Here is a 15310-nt window from a genome sequence, read left to right on the forward strand (position 1 = left end):
CTGTAATCCTAATTGAAAACCTATTATGTGCTAGGCTGTAAGGAAGAGCAATTAAGATAAAGCCATATTATGAAAGAGCTGGGATTTAATGCTGAGCTCAGTTTAATCCTAGTGTTAAAATTCTTTTGACACCTTGGACTTTTGAGAACTAAAATTGAAGTCTGTATTTCCTCCTCCTGCCTGTTTACCTTTTTTTTTTTTTTAACCATAACTTTCACTTTTGTGCTCTTTAAGAACTTGGAATAAATGCTAACCTTGCATTTCATAGATGTGATTTTCTGGAGTTGACCTGTGAATGTGTTCTGTGAGCAGAGACATTGTACCAGATGCTTGAAGGTGGAGAGAATATACCCCAAACAGCTTGAAAACTAGCCTTACAGACTGCGTACAATTGTGGAGAGGAGGAGATTAAGAACATTTCCACATAGACTGAAGATTATTTGCATTGCAAAATATTTTATAGATAGCATTATTTAATATTCCGTTAAGAAAGTTGCATTATGAAATTCTATGAATATAATCCAGTTTGTCAACTCCAGTTCTTTAGCTTGAAGTGGTGCTGAAATTGTTTTAATGAAGTCACTCAGTTTTATATAAATGAATAAAGTAATGATGATCTAAAAGGACTTGGCAAGAGTATCAGCAAGTAAAATTCGAGACTGGAATCCAGCGCTAACATGGTTCATGATACCTGAAGTAGTGTTCTTTCTCACTTTTAGTTCGCTTTTCTATTACATCTAACAAGCCCTTGATGTTACATATTATTGGAACTAGTCGGCTTTTTCTTTTTCACAAAATAACTTAAGTACCTGCTACACAGCAGGCACTATAGTAAGTGCTGAGGCTGTGGAATCAATGCATTACATAACAGGGTTGAATTGGCTGCTGCATTAAATGTGGAAAAGTGATCAGGCAATTAGTAAGCTTTTCTTTTTCCTTATAGTTTAGCTGTAAAATGGAAGATAGTCATGCCCATTTGATTGATCTTGTCACACATTCATGGATGTTAGGTATGTGTGCTGTCAGTTATTACCTTTTTATCAGTTCCCTTTTAACATTAATTTACTGACAGGTAAGGATATACTTTTTACACTTCATCTGCCTTTGTATTTAAACTTCAAAGTTGGCTTTTGAGTAAAGGCTTATTTCCCCTGTGAAATTTTGAGGAGTTCATAAATATATAAAAGGATGACTTGAGGGGCACTTGGGTGGCTCAGTGGGTTAAGCCTCTGCCTTCAACTCAGGTCATGGTCTCAGGGTCCTGGGATTGAGCCCCGCATCGGGCTCTCTGCTCAGCAGGGAGCCTGCTTCCCCCTCTCTGTCTGCCTTTATGCCTACTTGTGATCTCTCTCTCTCTGTGTCAAATAAGTAAATAAAATCTTAAAAAAAAAAAATGACTTGAAATTTAGAGACGTGTTTTGTATCCCCTAGAAATATTTGATGATTTAGTAAGGAATCCTGAAAGTCTCACTAATACACACATATTTTTCCCCCCTTTTTGTTCTTTCAGAGACAAGGGATGAGCTTAGCACATTAGCAACAACTATATTTGAAGCTGGTATTTATTTAATTATTTAGGACCTTTTTCCCCCATGCAAATCAAGTGCATTCTTTTGATCTAATTTGGTTGTTTGGTGAAGACAGAATTAGTACCTCCCAAAATTCTTAAAGAAATGAATAGTTAGCCAATTTTCCGGGCACTTCCATTGTTCTTACTCTTGACAGTCTATCCAGTGTCAGTCAATTCTTACCATTCACAGCAGTTAATTCGTGGAGAACCATACAGTGTTATTGCATAGATCCATTTACTGACACGGTTATGCTTAACTGAAAGTTCAAGGCTTGCATCAGACTGATAACTAAGTTCTTAGATACATGCCTCCATCATAAACACCCTATATACAAACACGGAAATCAACAGTGTGTCCTAAGGTCACAGATATTAGATGCAGTGCAGTAGATACAAAGAGCGAAATTTGAATACTCAGAAATCTTAAATGTCAGTATTGAAAAATATAAAAAGAATTAAAGGGAAACCTGGGAAAATACTGGATTCAATTACATGGGACAGCTAATATAGAAAGAAGTTATGTAAATTGATAACACCAAAAGCCATTAGATAAATGGGCAGAAAACATCAACAGATAATTCGTAAGAGAAGAAATATAACTGATTAACAAATGTAGTTGTAATGTAGATCTTTAACAGAAGGTAAAGAAATGCAGACTAAAGCAAGATGTCACTTTTTTGTCAAATTAACACAGTTGAAAAAGCAACTACATACACACTGTTGAGGTGCAACAGGACGTGCAGGCTTATATGTATGGCTGATAACAGAGTAACCAGATGAAAGTTGTCAACATATATCAAGAAGTTGAAATGTTCATTTCCTTTTACATACTAATTTTGCTTCTGGTAAGGTATACTAAGGAAATAATTTGAATTTGAAATGAAAATTGAAACAGTCCTCTCAGCATAACAAAAAATGTGAAACACCCTAAATACCTAATAATGAGAGGGAATGGTTATATAAATTGTTGTCTACTCTCTGAACTACTGTGGAGACATTAAAAATGTTTATGAAGATTCTGTAATAACATGGAAAATTTTGGCTACTAAATAAATACTAATTAAGGCCCTGTTCTGAATACTGGAGATAAAAACGATGAGTAAAACCCAGTCCCAACCCTCAAAGAACTTAAAGAGAGTGGATAAAACCTTAAACAAAGAAGTGTAATAATGTGTTTTCAGTGCTTTGTAGGAAAATGTACAGGGTACAGTGGAGACCCAGAGGATGGTGGATGGTGTTCTTAGTTCTCTCTCTGTGGAATTCAGAAGGACTTTATAACTAGAAAGATGCTGAGTCTTGAAAGATTAATTCACCAGGCCAATGAGGAGGGGGAAGTGAAGGGGGAGGATGGGGAGGATATTCCAGATAGATCCAGCTATTCAAGCAAAGGCATAAATTGTATTGTTTTTAAGTACACCATGTGCGTATTCATAGTAACTATGTGCTTTTGGCGAAACCCTGCTTGTGGTATTAAATAAACTTACATGTTCCTCATGGGGCTCTTCAGGCAATTTTTTCTTTTTTAAAAAAATTCTTTCCAGATTGTCTCTAAATACAACTTTTTATAATAAACATAACTTGTAGGTTCATACATAGTAATGCACACAAAGAGATTGTCTAAATTTTTGATACAACTAGTATTGCATAAAGAATCACCAACTATGCTTGTTATCATGACACCCCAAGATGCTGTTAATTCATTGAGTGACTCTACATACAGGTATACAGAAGAACTCATTCTCTTCCGTATTCACACAGATGTCCTAATGCTATATCTGGCATTAATAACTACATTAATGGGATCTACCAGAAAATAGGGTACTGCCTTAGAGGAGGGACTGGAGTGTTTCTCTTTTTCCAAACAGTTAAGTCTGAGCCAAGTTGTTGGCTGCCTTTTAAAAATCAGTATATGAGAAAACTAGAGTGTCTATAGAATTGTGAAATGGTGAATCCCTGTCACTGACTATATTCAAGCATAATTTGAGAGAACCACTGTCTTTAATTCTCTTCCTTTTATTATTAAAGCTTATTAAATGGTTGGTACAGTGTAACCATCCTTTAAACAACCATACTTTCTTTATATATCATTTTTACTGACATATGTTCAGACTGACTTTTGTCATAGTAAATATTTCAGCATATCTCTTGTATGACTAGAGTTCTTTTATCTTCTACAGGTGTTGGGAAATCTTCACTGGTTCATCTTCTGTGTCAGAATCAAGTACTGGGAAATCCGTCATGGACTGTGGGCTGCTCAGTAGATGTCAGAGTATGTGTTTCTGATATTTCAGTTTTTCTGTAGTTGTATTAAAGATACGTCCTTCAAACTACATGATCAAATTACAGTACTGTAGTCAAAATTAATAATAATAGCTGGGCTTTATTAACTATCTTCTCTGTTCTAGATACTATGCCAGGTGCTTTACATGTCTTTTCTAACTTAATCTTTTTAAACTGTGAGGTATAGCTGCAGAAACTGAGGCATAGAGAAATAAAGTACCTCAATCAAGTTGACTCAATGCAAAAAAAGCAAAATCAAGATTTGATCTTAAGTAGTCTTAATCCGGTCCACAGCCAGTATAGACCTGGGTATACACCCTGAATGGACCTGATCTTGTCTAAATAGTGTTAATCCAGAGAGTTCAGTTTTCACTGCTGTGCTATATATCTAGAGTTCACTTAACACACTCCCTAAATAATTCTATCTAATTCTTTGGCACTAAGACAAACAACTTTTGGCTAGAAATATATGTAAAGGCAAAAGCTTCTGGAGCCTTAGGTTTAGGTCTTCTGTTCCACTTCACATTTGGGAAACTCAGGTGCAGTGTCCACCAAATTAACCATCTTTGCAGATACTGTTGATCTTGGCTAATCCCAGCTAGTCCTTTTCCAATGTCTCTTCTGCTATCATAATCTCTCCATTGAGTTAAGAAATAAATAGGGAAGGAATGGTAATTAGCTCGATTGACAATTAGTTTCTTTTAGTTCTTTGAAGCTCTTCCACAGATTGTGACTTACATTGCTGCTGATTGGAAATCTTTTGTCAGCCTAGTTACTCCTTTTGAAGGTAATTTCTTCTATTTGCTTTTAAAAGATTTTTTTGGATGTTCTGTGGTTTTACTAATATATGTCTAGATATGGGTTTGTTTTTAGTCATCCTATCAGAAGGTTGTGCCTCTCAACAACTGTCTTCATTTTTCAGAATTTTTAGCCATTATCTATTGTCTTCCCTCATTCCCTTTATCCCCTCCTTTTGCACTTCTATTAGATTTTTGTCTTTTATATCTTAATTGTACTTCCATGTTTTCTGTTATTTATCTTTTGTGTATTCTGGATCATGTGCTCATATCTGCCTTCCAGTTAATTAAGAATCTCTTCAACTATGTCTAATCTGCTTTTTAATATATGCACTAAGTTTTCATCTTTGTAATTGTAATTTTTTATTTCTAGATACTCCTTTTGGTTCTTTTTCAAATGTCAAGATTTTTTATAATATCCTGATCTTTCATTATGGCTTTACTTTTTATTTTAATCACTTTCAACATACTATTTTATGGTTTCTTTTGTTTTTTTTTTTTTTTCTGAGTGAGTCTAGATATTCTAACATGCTCTGTATGCCAACCATGTTTCTTGAAAAATGTGTCTCTTTGTATGGTTTATAATTCTTTGAAGATGATCACTTCTTCAGCAGAATTTTTTTTCCCTCTTTTCTGTAGAAGTTCTGTGTGCTGTGCTGTGGAAGTAGGAATTTCAGTGGTACTTGAAATTTCAAAGCCAGGAGTTTCCATTCCATCTAGATAATGTATATTCTCCAAATACTTGATTGGAGTACAGGCCTGTGGTTTCCATTTTTTTGTGGACCCTTTATCCTGTACCAACCCTACTTAGGGTCCCTGACAGAAAGTTTTTCCTGCTTTCCTGAGCCAGTGAATGGTTTTCCCTACTCTCTTTCACTGCCTGGGCCAGATTTCTTGATGGGAACTATCATCTGGTCTTTCTCACTCACCTATGTATAGTCTTGCCTTAAAAGCCAGAAAACAGATCTCTATTCCTGGATGGGCACTAAAACTCCAGGGACTGGCCCCTGAAGCTATCTCTAAATCTAGGTCAGTTCCTACTTCTCACTCTGTTTTTAAGTTCTTTTCTAGCATCTGAGTATTTTCCTTTCTTTTTCTTGAGCTTGTCCTCTTTATTTTTAAAAAACATTTTTATGGCATTTCTATGAATTTGAAGTCAGAATGTCTGTGAATGTCTGTGTCATTTCAGCCTGCCATGTCCCCAAATTCTTAGCAGTAGAAGAAAACAAATACTAGATAATAAATGCAGTTGGCAACTTGTCAATAGCAAGTTCTGGACAAAATTTCCTTATGGACTTTCCTAAATCCCTTTCTGTGAGAGAGCACAACATTGAAAAGAAGAGAGACATGAAAAGACATTTCTCCAAAGAATATATACAAGTGGCCAACAGACACTTGAAAAATGCTCAACATCACTCAGCCTCAGAGGAATCGAAATCGGCACCACTATGAGATACCACCTCACACCAGTCATAATGGCTAAAATTAACAACTCAGGAAACAACAGATGTTGGTAAGGCCTTGCATAAAAGAGGGAACCTTCGTACAGTGTTAGTGTGAATGCAAACTGGTGCAACCATTCTGGAAATCAGTATGGAGGCTCCTCAAAGAGTTAAAAATAGGGGCACCTGGGTGGCTCAGTGGTTAGGACTCTGCCTTCAGCTCAGGTCATAGTCTCAGGGTCCTGGGATCAAGTTCCATATCGGGCTCTCTGCTCAGCGGGGTGTCTGCTTCCCCCTCTCTCTCTGCCTTTCTCTCGGTCTACTTGTGATCAATCTCTCTCTCTCTCTCTCTCTCTCTCTCTGTTAAATAAATAAATAAATAAAATATTTTAAAAAAAAAAATAGAGCAACCCTACAACCCAGCAATTGCACTACTAGGTATTTATCCAAAGGATACAAACATAGTGATTTGAAGGGGCACATGCACCCCAATGTTTATCACAACGATGTCCACAATACCCAAAATATGGAAAGAGCCCAGATGTCCATCAACACATGAACAGATGAAGATGTGTTTTATATATATACGTGTATGTGTATATGTGTGTGTATTTATGTGTATATGTATATATGTGTGTGTGTGTATACATGCACACACACACACACACAATGGAATATACTCAGTCATCCAAAAGAATGAAATCTTGCCATTTGCAATGACATAAAAGGAACTAGAGAGTATCTGTCATGTTAAGTGAAAAAAGTTGAAGAAAGACATATGATTTCACTCATACATGGAATTTAAGAAACAAAATAGATAAACATAGGGGAAGGGAAGGAAAAATAAAATAAGATGAAGAGAGAGGGAGGCAATCCATAAGAGACTCTTAACTTTAGAAACAAACTGAGGGTAGCTGGAAGGAAGGTGAGTGAGAAGGGGTAATTGGGTTATAGGCATTAGGGAGGGCACTTGATATTATGAACACTGGGTATTATATGCAATGATGAGTCACTAAATTCTACTCTGGTAATTGATAAAACAATATATGCTAACTAAATTGAATGTAAATAAAGGATTTTTAAAAAAAGAAATTCAGAGTTAAACTCCCACTTCCTGGGGCAGTTCCCATATTGCCTTTTGCTTCCTCAAGAGTGACCTTAGACTAATCAGTTTACTTCTCTGAGCCTTAGTATATCTTCTGCAAAATAGGGGTAAATTATATCTGCTTTAGCTAGCCTACAGGTTTGTAGGTGATGTTATACTGTGACTGATTTTACCAGAATGAGTATGGCACTCACTGACTCCTGTAAAGCCAGCTGGCCTGAATTGCATTATTGTCAAAGAATGGGGCATATGGAGGTGAAAGTTACCTTGCCTTTGTTAACTTTTCACTGTATCTTGGGCTTGTTGGTCTCTGTCCTCTGTCTTTGAAAAGAATGCATTTCTTGAATGACAACATGAATAAAAGGCATTTTTAAATGATAATCTTAAGGAAAGTTGCCATAGACATGTAAATTGTTTTAACTATTGCTATAATAAAGTGAACAGTTCTTTCCTCTAGCAAGAATGATTAAATCTGATAAAACCATTACGTAAATAGCTTGGAAGAACACTTTCTTCTGTAGCAGCTTTAAATTGCAGTTACAGCTTCTGTGTTATTGAAACCTGAGAGAAGATATCTCCAGAATCTTTGTAGATCCATGAATACACTCTCTTCAAAACTCTTAGGAACAATTGCCCCATTTAGCTCATTTCACATCTAAGAGCCAACTAAAAATAGAGCTGATAAAGGTGATAATGTAATTGTTTAATTTGAAGTACTGGGTGAACTAATGAGCTTAATGTATATACTCAGTAATTACTACCATTTTGGATTTAGTGTGTAGTGGAGAGGTGTTCATACTGAATTGAAGGGAAAAAAGAAAAGTTTTATTTTGCAGTATTCCTTATTCATTACTCTTCTAATTTTGTTGCCCCAAGTCTAATGGGACTAATATAAATGCATGGCTACTCTTAATTATAAAAATAAGACTTACAGAAACTAATCTTTTCACAAATTATAAATAAGGAAATTGACTTGTCATTTCTAGTTCACTTTAATGGGATTTTAACTTTCTAATTTACACATTGCATACAATCAATACTTATTGACTTTCTCTTTGGGCAGCATAGTAATGTGCAAGCACTGAGGAGAAATTAAAAAAAAAAAATAAGAATGTGAAGTAAGGTCTAGTAGCTGGGATAAGATTTATATATATGAATGATTTTAGAAATAATAATACAAATGATAGCTAATATTTCTTAGTGCTTACTTTGGCTAGACACCCATTTTACATACTAGTTTATGTAATTCCCACAACAACCTTCAAGGGAGGTACTAATATTGCCCCTATTTGATACATGAAGCAGTGGTGGTACGGACAGAGGTATTAAATGTCTTGCTCAAGGTCACATCGCTAGTAAGTGATGGGGTTGGGATTCAAACTCAGTCAGTCTGGTTAAAGAGCCTGTGCTCTTGGGCACTGCTCTGTACTGCCTCTTGTTCCAGAGTGGTATTAACAAAAAAGTATTCCACTGCTATTACATACAATAAGCACTAAAGTAATGTAGCAATTTAAATTTAAATTAACTGAAATGAAAAATTTAGCTTCTCCGTTGAGCTAACCACATTTGAACTGCCCAACAGTCACATGTTGCCAGTGGTTACTATACTGGACATTTCTATCATTACAGAAGGTCCTGAGATAGCACTGATAGAGAATATAAGTGTTACAGCAGCTCAAGAGAAAAAGTGATGTGCATATAAAGAATGGAATATTATAGGGACACCTGGGTGGCTCAGTGGTTTAGGCTTCTGCCTTTGGCTCAGGTCATGGTATCAGGGTCCTGGAATCAAGTCCCACATCGGGCTGTCTGCTCAGCGGGGAGCCTGCTTCCTTCTCTCACTCTGCCTGCTTGCTTGTGATTTCTCTCTCTCTGTCAAATAAATATATAAAATCTTTTTTAAAAAAAAGAATGGAAAATTATATTAGGTGTTAATGACTGAATGGACTATTCCTCAAGAACAGGGATATATATATTATAGGTAAAGAAGAAGGAAATGATAATAAATTTAGTTCTGGACATGATGAAGGGAAAGATCTATGAGCTATCCAACTGAAACTGTCCAGAAGGCATTCAGAGATGAGATAGGGAAGCTCAAGAGAGAATTATGAGTTGAATCATCTGCATGGTAATAATCCCAGATCTTGAGAGTTGATGCGTTTTTCCAGAAAGCAAATTTAGAAGGAGAAGAGCTGAAGGAAAACCTTGGGGTATATTTGGAGAGTTGTAGATGGGAAGAGGGGTCAGAGAAAGATTGGTCAAAGAGGTAAAAGGTGATGAAATACCAGAAGAGCAAAGGGAGATGAGAATTTTATGAAGGAAGGATTGAGTTTTGATAATGAAATGCTATAGACATATGAAGAGTTAGAGAGAAAAAAGAATTGGTAGTAATGAAGTCATTGCTGACCTTTGAAAATGTGTTGGAATAGAAGTAGCAGAAACCAAATGATGTGAATAGGCAGTGAGGAAATAGGTTTAAATCAGTTTTGCACAAAGTAGAGGTTAAATAAAGGAGTGAATGGGTACAGAATACAAGAGAAAAGTAACTTTTAAAAAAATAGGGGACATGAGTTTGGCTAAAAGCAAAATAAACTTAATGGAAAGGAAGAGGCAATCAGCAGTAACCATTATATTATTCATTCATTCATTCATTCATTTAGTACATATATTGCCTACCTGCTAGGCAGCAAATTAGACGAGTTCAGTTCCTACTCCTCTAGTACACTCTCCTAGTTGCTCTTTTTTATTCTTGTTTCTTTTCTTCCAACTCTCTCCTAAGACCTCCTGCCTTCCTGCAGGCATACATACTAAAACCATACTGTTAGAGAGCATCTACAGCATCCAGTGTTCTTTCTGGATGTGTATCATTTTCTTTACTAAATTTCTTTCTGCTTTTTATTTACTTATTTTGGGAAGGGGTACAGTATACTTTATTGATGTTACGTGACCCTTTTTTAAGGTGTCTGGGATGGAAACTGTAAAGAGGTCAGGAGATTCTCCATGTGTTTGAGGATGAGGTAGGGCAAGGACTCCTCATCAGCTGAGGGCCTCTCTCTTCCTGTTGCTGTCACTGGGTCTGGTGGTCCAGGGAGCTCTTATTCCTTAGAGGCCATATGGACCATAAGATCCACCACCCCACTGCTATAGCCAAATTCATTGTCATACCAGGAAATGAGCTTGCCAAAGTGGTCATAGAGGGCAATGCCAGCTCCAACTGTGATACATAGTATGAAAGGTGTTAAGGATCACTCTTAAGGTGTTGGCCCTTTAAGTAATTGGAAGGATGAAGTTGCCTTTTACTAGGAGAAAAACAGGCTTAAGGGGGAAGATCCGGAAATTATTTTCAGGTATGTTAACTTTGAGATGCCTATTAGACATCCAAATTCTTGTCTGGTGGATATGGGAGCCTGAAGTTCAAGGGACTAGTCCCGTCAGGATATAAATTTGGAATTCATCAACATAATGATCACATTTAAAATCATAAGATTAGATGACATTGTCAAGAGAGTCGGTAATAAAAGAGAAGAGAAGAGATCCAAGAACTCAACCTTGGATTACAATTAGAGGTCAGAGAGGTAAAGACAACCCAATGGAGACTGAAAAGGATTAGGCTGTGAAATGGGAAGAAAACCAGGAGAGTGTGATAACGAGGAAGCTAAGTGAAAAAAGTACTGCAAGGCATAGGAGTGGTTAGTTGTATCAGATGGGAGAGTAAGATGAAAACTGCTCATTGATCACTAGATTTAGTAACATGGAAGCCATTGGTGACCTCGATAAGGAATGTTTCAGTGGATAATTGGGGCACAAGTGTGGTAAGATTGAGTTCAAAAGAGAATGTAAGGGAAAGAATTTGAGACTGTTGAGAATAGACAACTCTCTAGAGGGCTTTTGCTGTAAAAAGGAATAGAGAAGTGCTATATTAGCTGGAAGAGGACATGAGGTCAAGAGAAGGTTATTTTAAGATGGGAAAAAATATGTTCGTATATTGGTGGAAGTTCTTCAACAGAGTGGGAAAACTTTGATGATAAAAAGGAGAATTGATAAAACTACACTTTTGATAAGAAAAAAGGTGATGGGATCTCATGCATAAGTAGAGGGTTTGGCCATGGGGACACAGTTTATCTGTAATGGCTGAAGGGAAAGCAGATTATATGGGCACAAATGCAGGGAGGTGGATAGATACAGGAAGAGCAGGTTGTAGAAATTCTCTTCTGCTTGCTTCTGTCTCAGAAAGCAAGGTTCTTAGTCATTCTTAAGGATGAGGAAGAGATATGGGAAATTTGAAAAAAAAGAAAATACGAAATCATTATGTAGGAGAGGACAAGAGGAAATGGACTATGAAACTGATTAAAGGGCAGTTCCAAAGGGAGACTTGAATTTAAAATGAATCTAGTTAGCTTAAATACATATTTTTCTGAGTTTCTCATCCAGCTAGCTGGTTTACAGACCTGGAATTGGGGAAAAGGTGGATATAGTCCAGGTTGGAATTTTGTCAGTTGAATACAGCAAAGGGCAAAGGAGTTAAAATGATGAATCATAGCATTTATACTTAGGAAGGAAGTGAGGATTTGGAAGTGGAAGGGGAGCTGTAAATAGTGGTAGGATTAATATAGAGAGCTGGAGTATTAGAGGGAGGAAGCTTGAAAGACAGGAGACGATCAGAGTCAGAGGTAGTATGGGAATGATATGAAAGAGTCATGCAGATATGGCATGTCCAGTGCTCTAAACTAGAATGAGGGTGCTACCAGTGTTCTTAGAGGCCAAAATAATTATTTTGATGGATTGATTTGTTAGGTTCATGACTACAAAGAAGGAACCCCAGAAGAGAAGACCTACTATATAGAATTATGGGATGTTGGCGGCTCTGTGGGCAGTGCCAGCAGTGTGAAAAGCACCAGAGCAGTGTTCTACAACTCTGTAAATGGTAAAGCATTTTTTATTTCTACCACATATTAATGGCTTAGAAGTATAGATAATCTCATATAGAATGCTGTGGGACACTAGCCACATCTTATTTTAAGAAGGCTCTAATATACACACAAGTCTTAATTTAAATCTGCATATCACATTTGAATTTGTGTTTCTAGATTCTAACCATGTTATTCAGAACATTAAATATTTTCTTTATCTAGGTGTTTGTATTGATATTATTGTCATAAACTAAATAAAACTTTGTTTTGGGTACTTGACATTTCTCCAGTCAGTGGAGTTCATCCAATAGAAGGAACCATTAGGAGTCCTATCGTCTAAGCCAGATGTCACAGAGATAGAGGGATTTCTTTCATCTGCCCCTTACAAAGAATCCTATGTAATTATAAAGCGCTGCCTAAGAGTGTTATTAAGGGTGCAGATAATCAGGTACCTGGAGCAGACTTCCAGATGAAGGTGTGTAATAGAGGACATAATTGGGATTCATAGAGTTCCAGGGACTATATCACCGATACCTGTAATTTGCCTATAGGGGTTTTTTTTTGTCTTCTGCCCCTTTTTGAGTCCATTTTTTAAATGCCTTTTTTTTAACTGTGTAATGTAATTTCATCTTGTCTCTGATTGATGTCCAAGATTTGGCACCTCACCCTTTTTCCTTCTGGTAGATGCTTAGCTCTTAATTGCACCTCATTTACACTATGCTTAGATCACACTCAGTGTCAGATAAACATTGCAGTTACTGAGTGCCGTCTTCATTCCTTGTATTCCTCTTTCAATATCCTATCTTCCCATATCATAAGGTGTTGTGGATAATACAAAATGAAGCAGAGAAGGTACTTGGCATTGGATATATAGTATAAAATACAGTATGAGTTATATTAGTTCAGACCTGTGCCCCATTTAGCTCAGAATTCTACCTGAATGTGTCACAATCTGCTTGAAGAAACAAAACATTCATAAGTGGAACAAAACACAGTTATAAGATGGTGACACTAATATATGACATTGTCATGCAAGAAAGTACATGATAAATGGCATATATTAATAGAATGTATTTAAATGAGAAAAATAGTAAGACTGGTATAGTGTTCGGTGACTAATTAGAGAATAGGAAAGAAAGAAATGAAGCCTGGTTTAGATCTAGAATCAAGTGATAAACTTGGATTATATCAGTCAAATGACTTGTCAAAGCTGTTATCAATCCAATCTGACAGAGAAGTTTGTACATGTAACACTTTTGCTATTTAGATCTTTTTGAGAAAGAATTCAGATAAAAATTATAAATAAATAATAAACTTAGCACTGAAGGTTCTTTACTCCATCTACCATCTTTAGTTTGCTAAGAAATGGAGCATAAGGATCACAGCATTCAAATGTGCAGACTTTATTCTTAGCAGTAACTTTCTTCTCTTAATACCCTGCCTTCCTTCCTCCCACTGTGATGAGAAAGGCTGGCAATCCCTAAAGGAAACCTGTGAAGTGTCTCTACCTCTTTCTAAGGTCAGAACATACTCTGATCAACCGTCTTTCCTTTGGGCCCCACTATGGCCCTTCTAGCCCATGGGCTACAAAGCAAAAACTCTCGGCCCAAATGAAAGTGGGAAAATAAGGGAAAAGGGTGCTCAGATGCCCTTAAAAGCTCAAAAGCCTTAAATAGAGATCCTCAAAAAATAAACTCCTCCCTATCCAGCCACTAGCTCATCTAGGCCTTTGTAATCCTTTAATCTCCCACCCAAAATTCTCACCCATAGTTTTTTTATATTTATGTTTGGGAAGTAGAGGAGAGGAGAAAACATCTACCACTCTTTGGCCTTAAAGTGACTTATTCTGCTTTCACCCAATCTTTTACTGTCAGATTACATGAATTCAAATTCTGGCTACCTCACTTACCATGTGACTTCAGGCAAGTGACTCAGTCTCACTGAGCCTTAGTTTCCACATACGTAAAAATGAAGATGCTAATTCTTTCTCATAAAACTGTTCTGAAAAGCAAATTAGATAACAAATGTAAGGCATAATGTATAGCACCTAAGTGCTGAATAGATGTTAGCTGTATTCTTGAATGGTAGCTCTTTATTCCTTTTTTAAATCTGTCCTGTATCTTGTATCCTTATTGCCTAATAGAAGCCCTTACTGTGGAAAGTAGAGGGAGTACAGTTGACTGTAGGGCAAGTAGCAGATCTCTATTTCTCTGTCCCAGATGCCAGGGAGGATACAGATTTATCTGAGCTAGCTAGACAAGACAGCTGTAACTTGCACAAGCACCCTATTTGCACAAATGTCTCTAAAAACCAGAGGAGCCAACTCTTATGCCCTTCTTTTTTGAAATGACGTATCTCACATCTTTTTTTTTAAAGATTTTGTTTATTTATTTGACAGAAAGAGACACAGTGAGAGAGGGAACACAAGCAGGGGGCGGGGGAGAGGGAGATGTGGGCTTCCCCCTGAGCAGGGAGCCCAATGCAGGCTTGATCGCAGGACTCTGAGATCATGACCTAAGCCAAAGGCAGATACTTAATGACTGAGCTACCCAGGCCTCCCACATATCTCACATCTTGAAGGTAGAAGAATCCTCAGTTTCACATCCTCTCATCACAGTAGAATCTAGATAATATAGGGAAAGTTTGAGGGTTTGAAAATCTGTAGTCTTCTGACCACAAGCTAATACTCTAAATTCTACTAGGTATTAAAGCTTTTCCTCTTTTGTCTATAATACTATAATAGTTATCTGCTTTGTTTGTCTGCTATCTTATTTGATTCTATTAATTGTATTTCTGAGCCTCATTACATTTTGTTATTTTTCTCAATCTCTCAAAAGTCCATATATTTTCTACCATTCATACTTTTTGACTATCTTTTCCTACCCTCTTCTAGTGACATACTTCTTTTGCTTTATTGACTAAAGTATTGAGCTTTTTATAGCTAGCCATTAATTCAAAGAACTAAAAAATTTAGATTTTTTGAGTTGATTGGGCTCAGGTGATTTGTCAGCTGAACAGTAAGCAATTATATCAAATTAAATCAATATCTTTTAAATAAATTTTTATGATTTAATATTTTATTGAGTATAAGTAATAGTGTATGTGTGATATCTATGACAGTACTATGCACAGTGGAGAAACAATTAACTTTGGTAGGAATATAATTTCTTATATACTTGATTCCTTTTATCGATGAGGTAGTTCAG

General features: G+C 36.5%; 1 protein-coding gene across 3 annotated transcripts in view; it reads left to right on the top strand.

The window, feature by feature from the left end:
* The window catches only part of RABL3 (RAB, member of RAS oncogene family like 3), a 30932-nt gene that overhangs the window by 672 nt on the left and 14950 nt on the right, over positions 1 to 15310 (top strand). For all 3 annotated transcript variants that reach the window (XM_032347534.1, XM_032347544.1, XM_032347552.1), the window contains exons 2-3: positions 3748 to 3839; positions 11989 to 12118. In XM_032347534.1, the coding sequence (XP_032203425.1) occupies positions 3748 to 3839; positions 11989 to 12118 (222 nt within the window). The remainder of the gene's footprint in view (positions 1 to 3747; positions 3840 to 11988; positions 12119 to 15310) is intronic.

The sequence above is a fragment of the Mustela erminea genome, chromosome 1, assembly GCF_009829155.1.
Source record: "Mustela erminea isolate mMusErm1 chromosome 1, mMusErm1.Pri, whole genome shotgun sequence".
NCBI classification, from domain to species: Eukaryota; Metazoa; Chordata; class Mammalia; order Carnivora; family Mustelidae; genus Mustela; species Mustela erminea.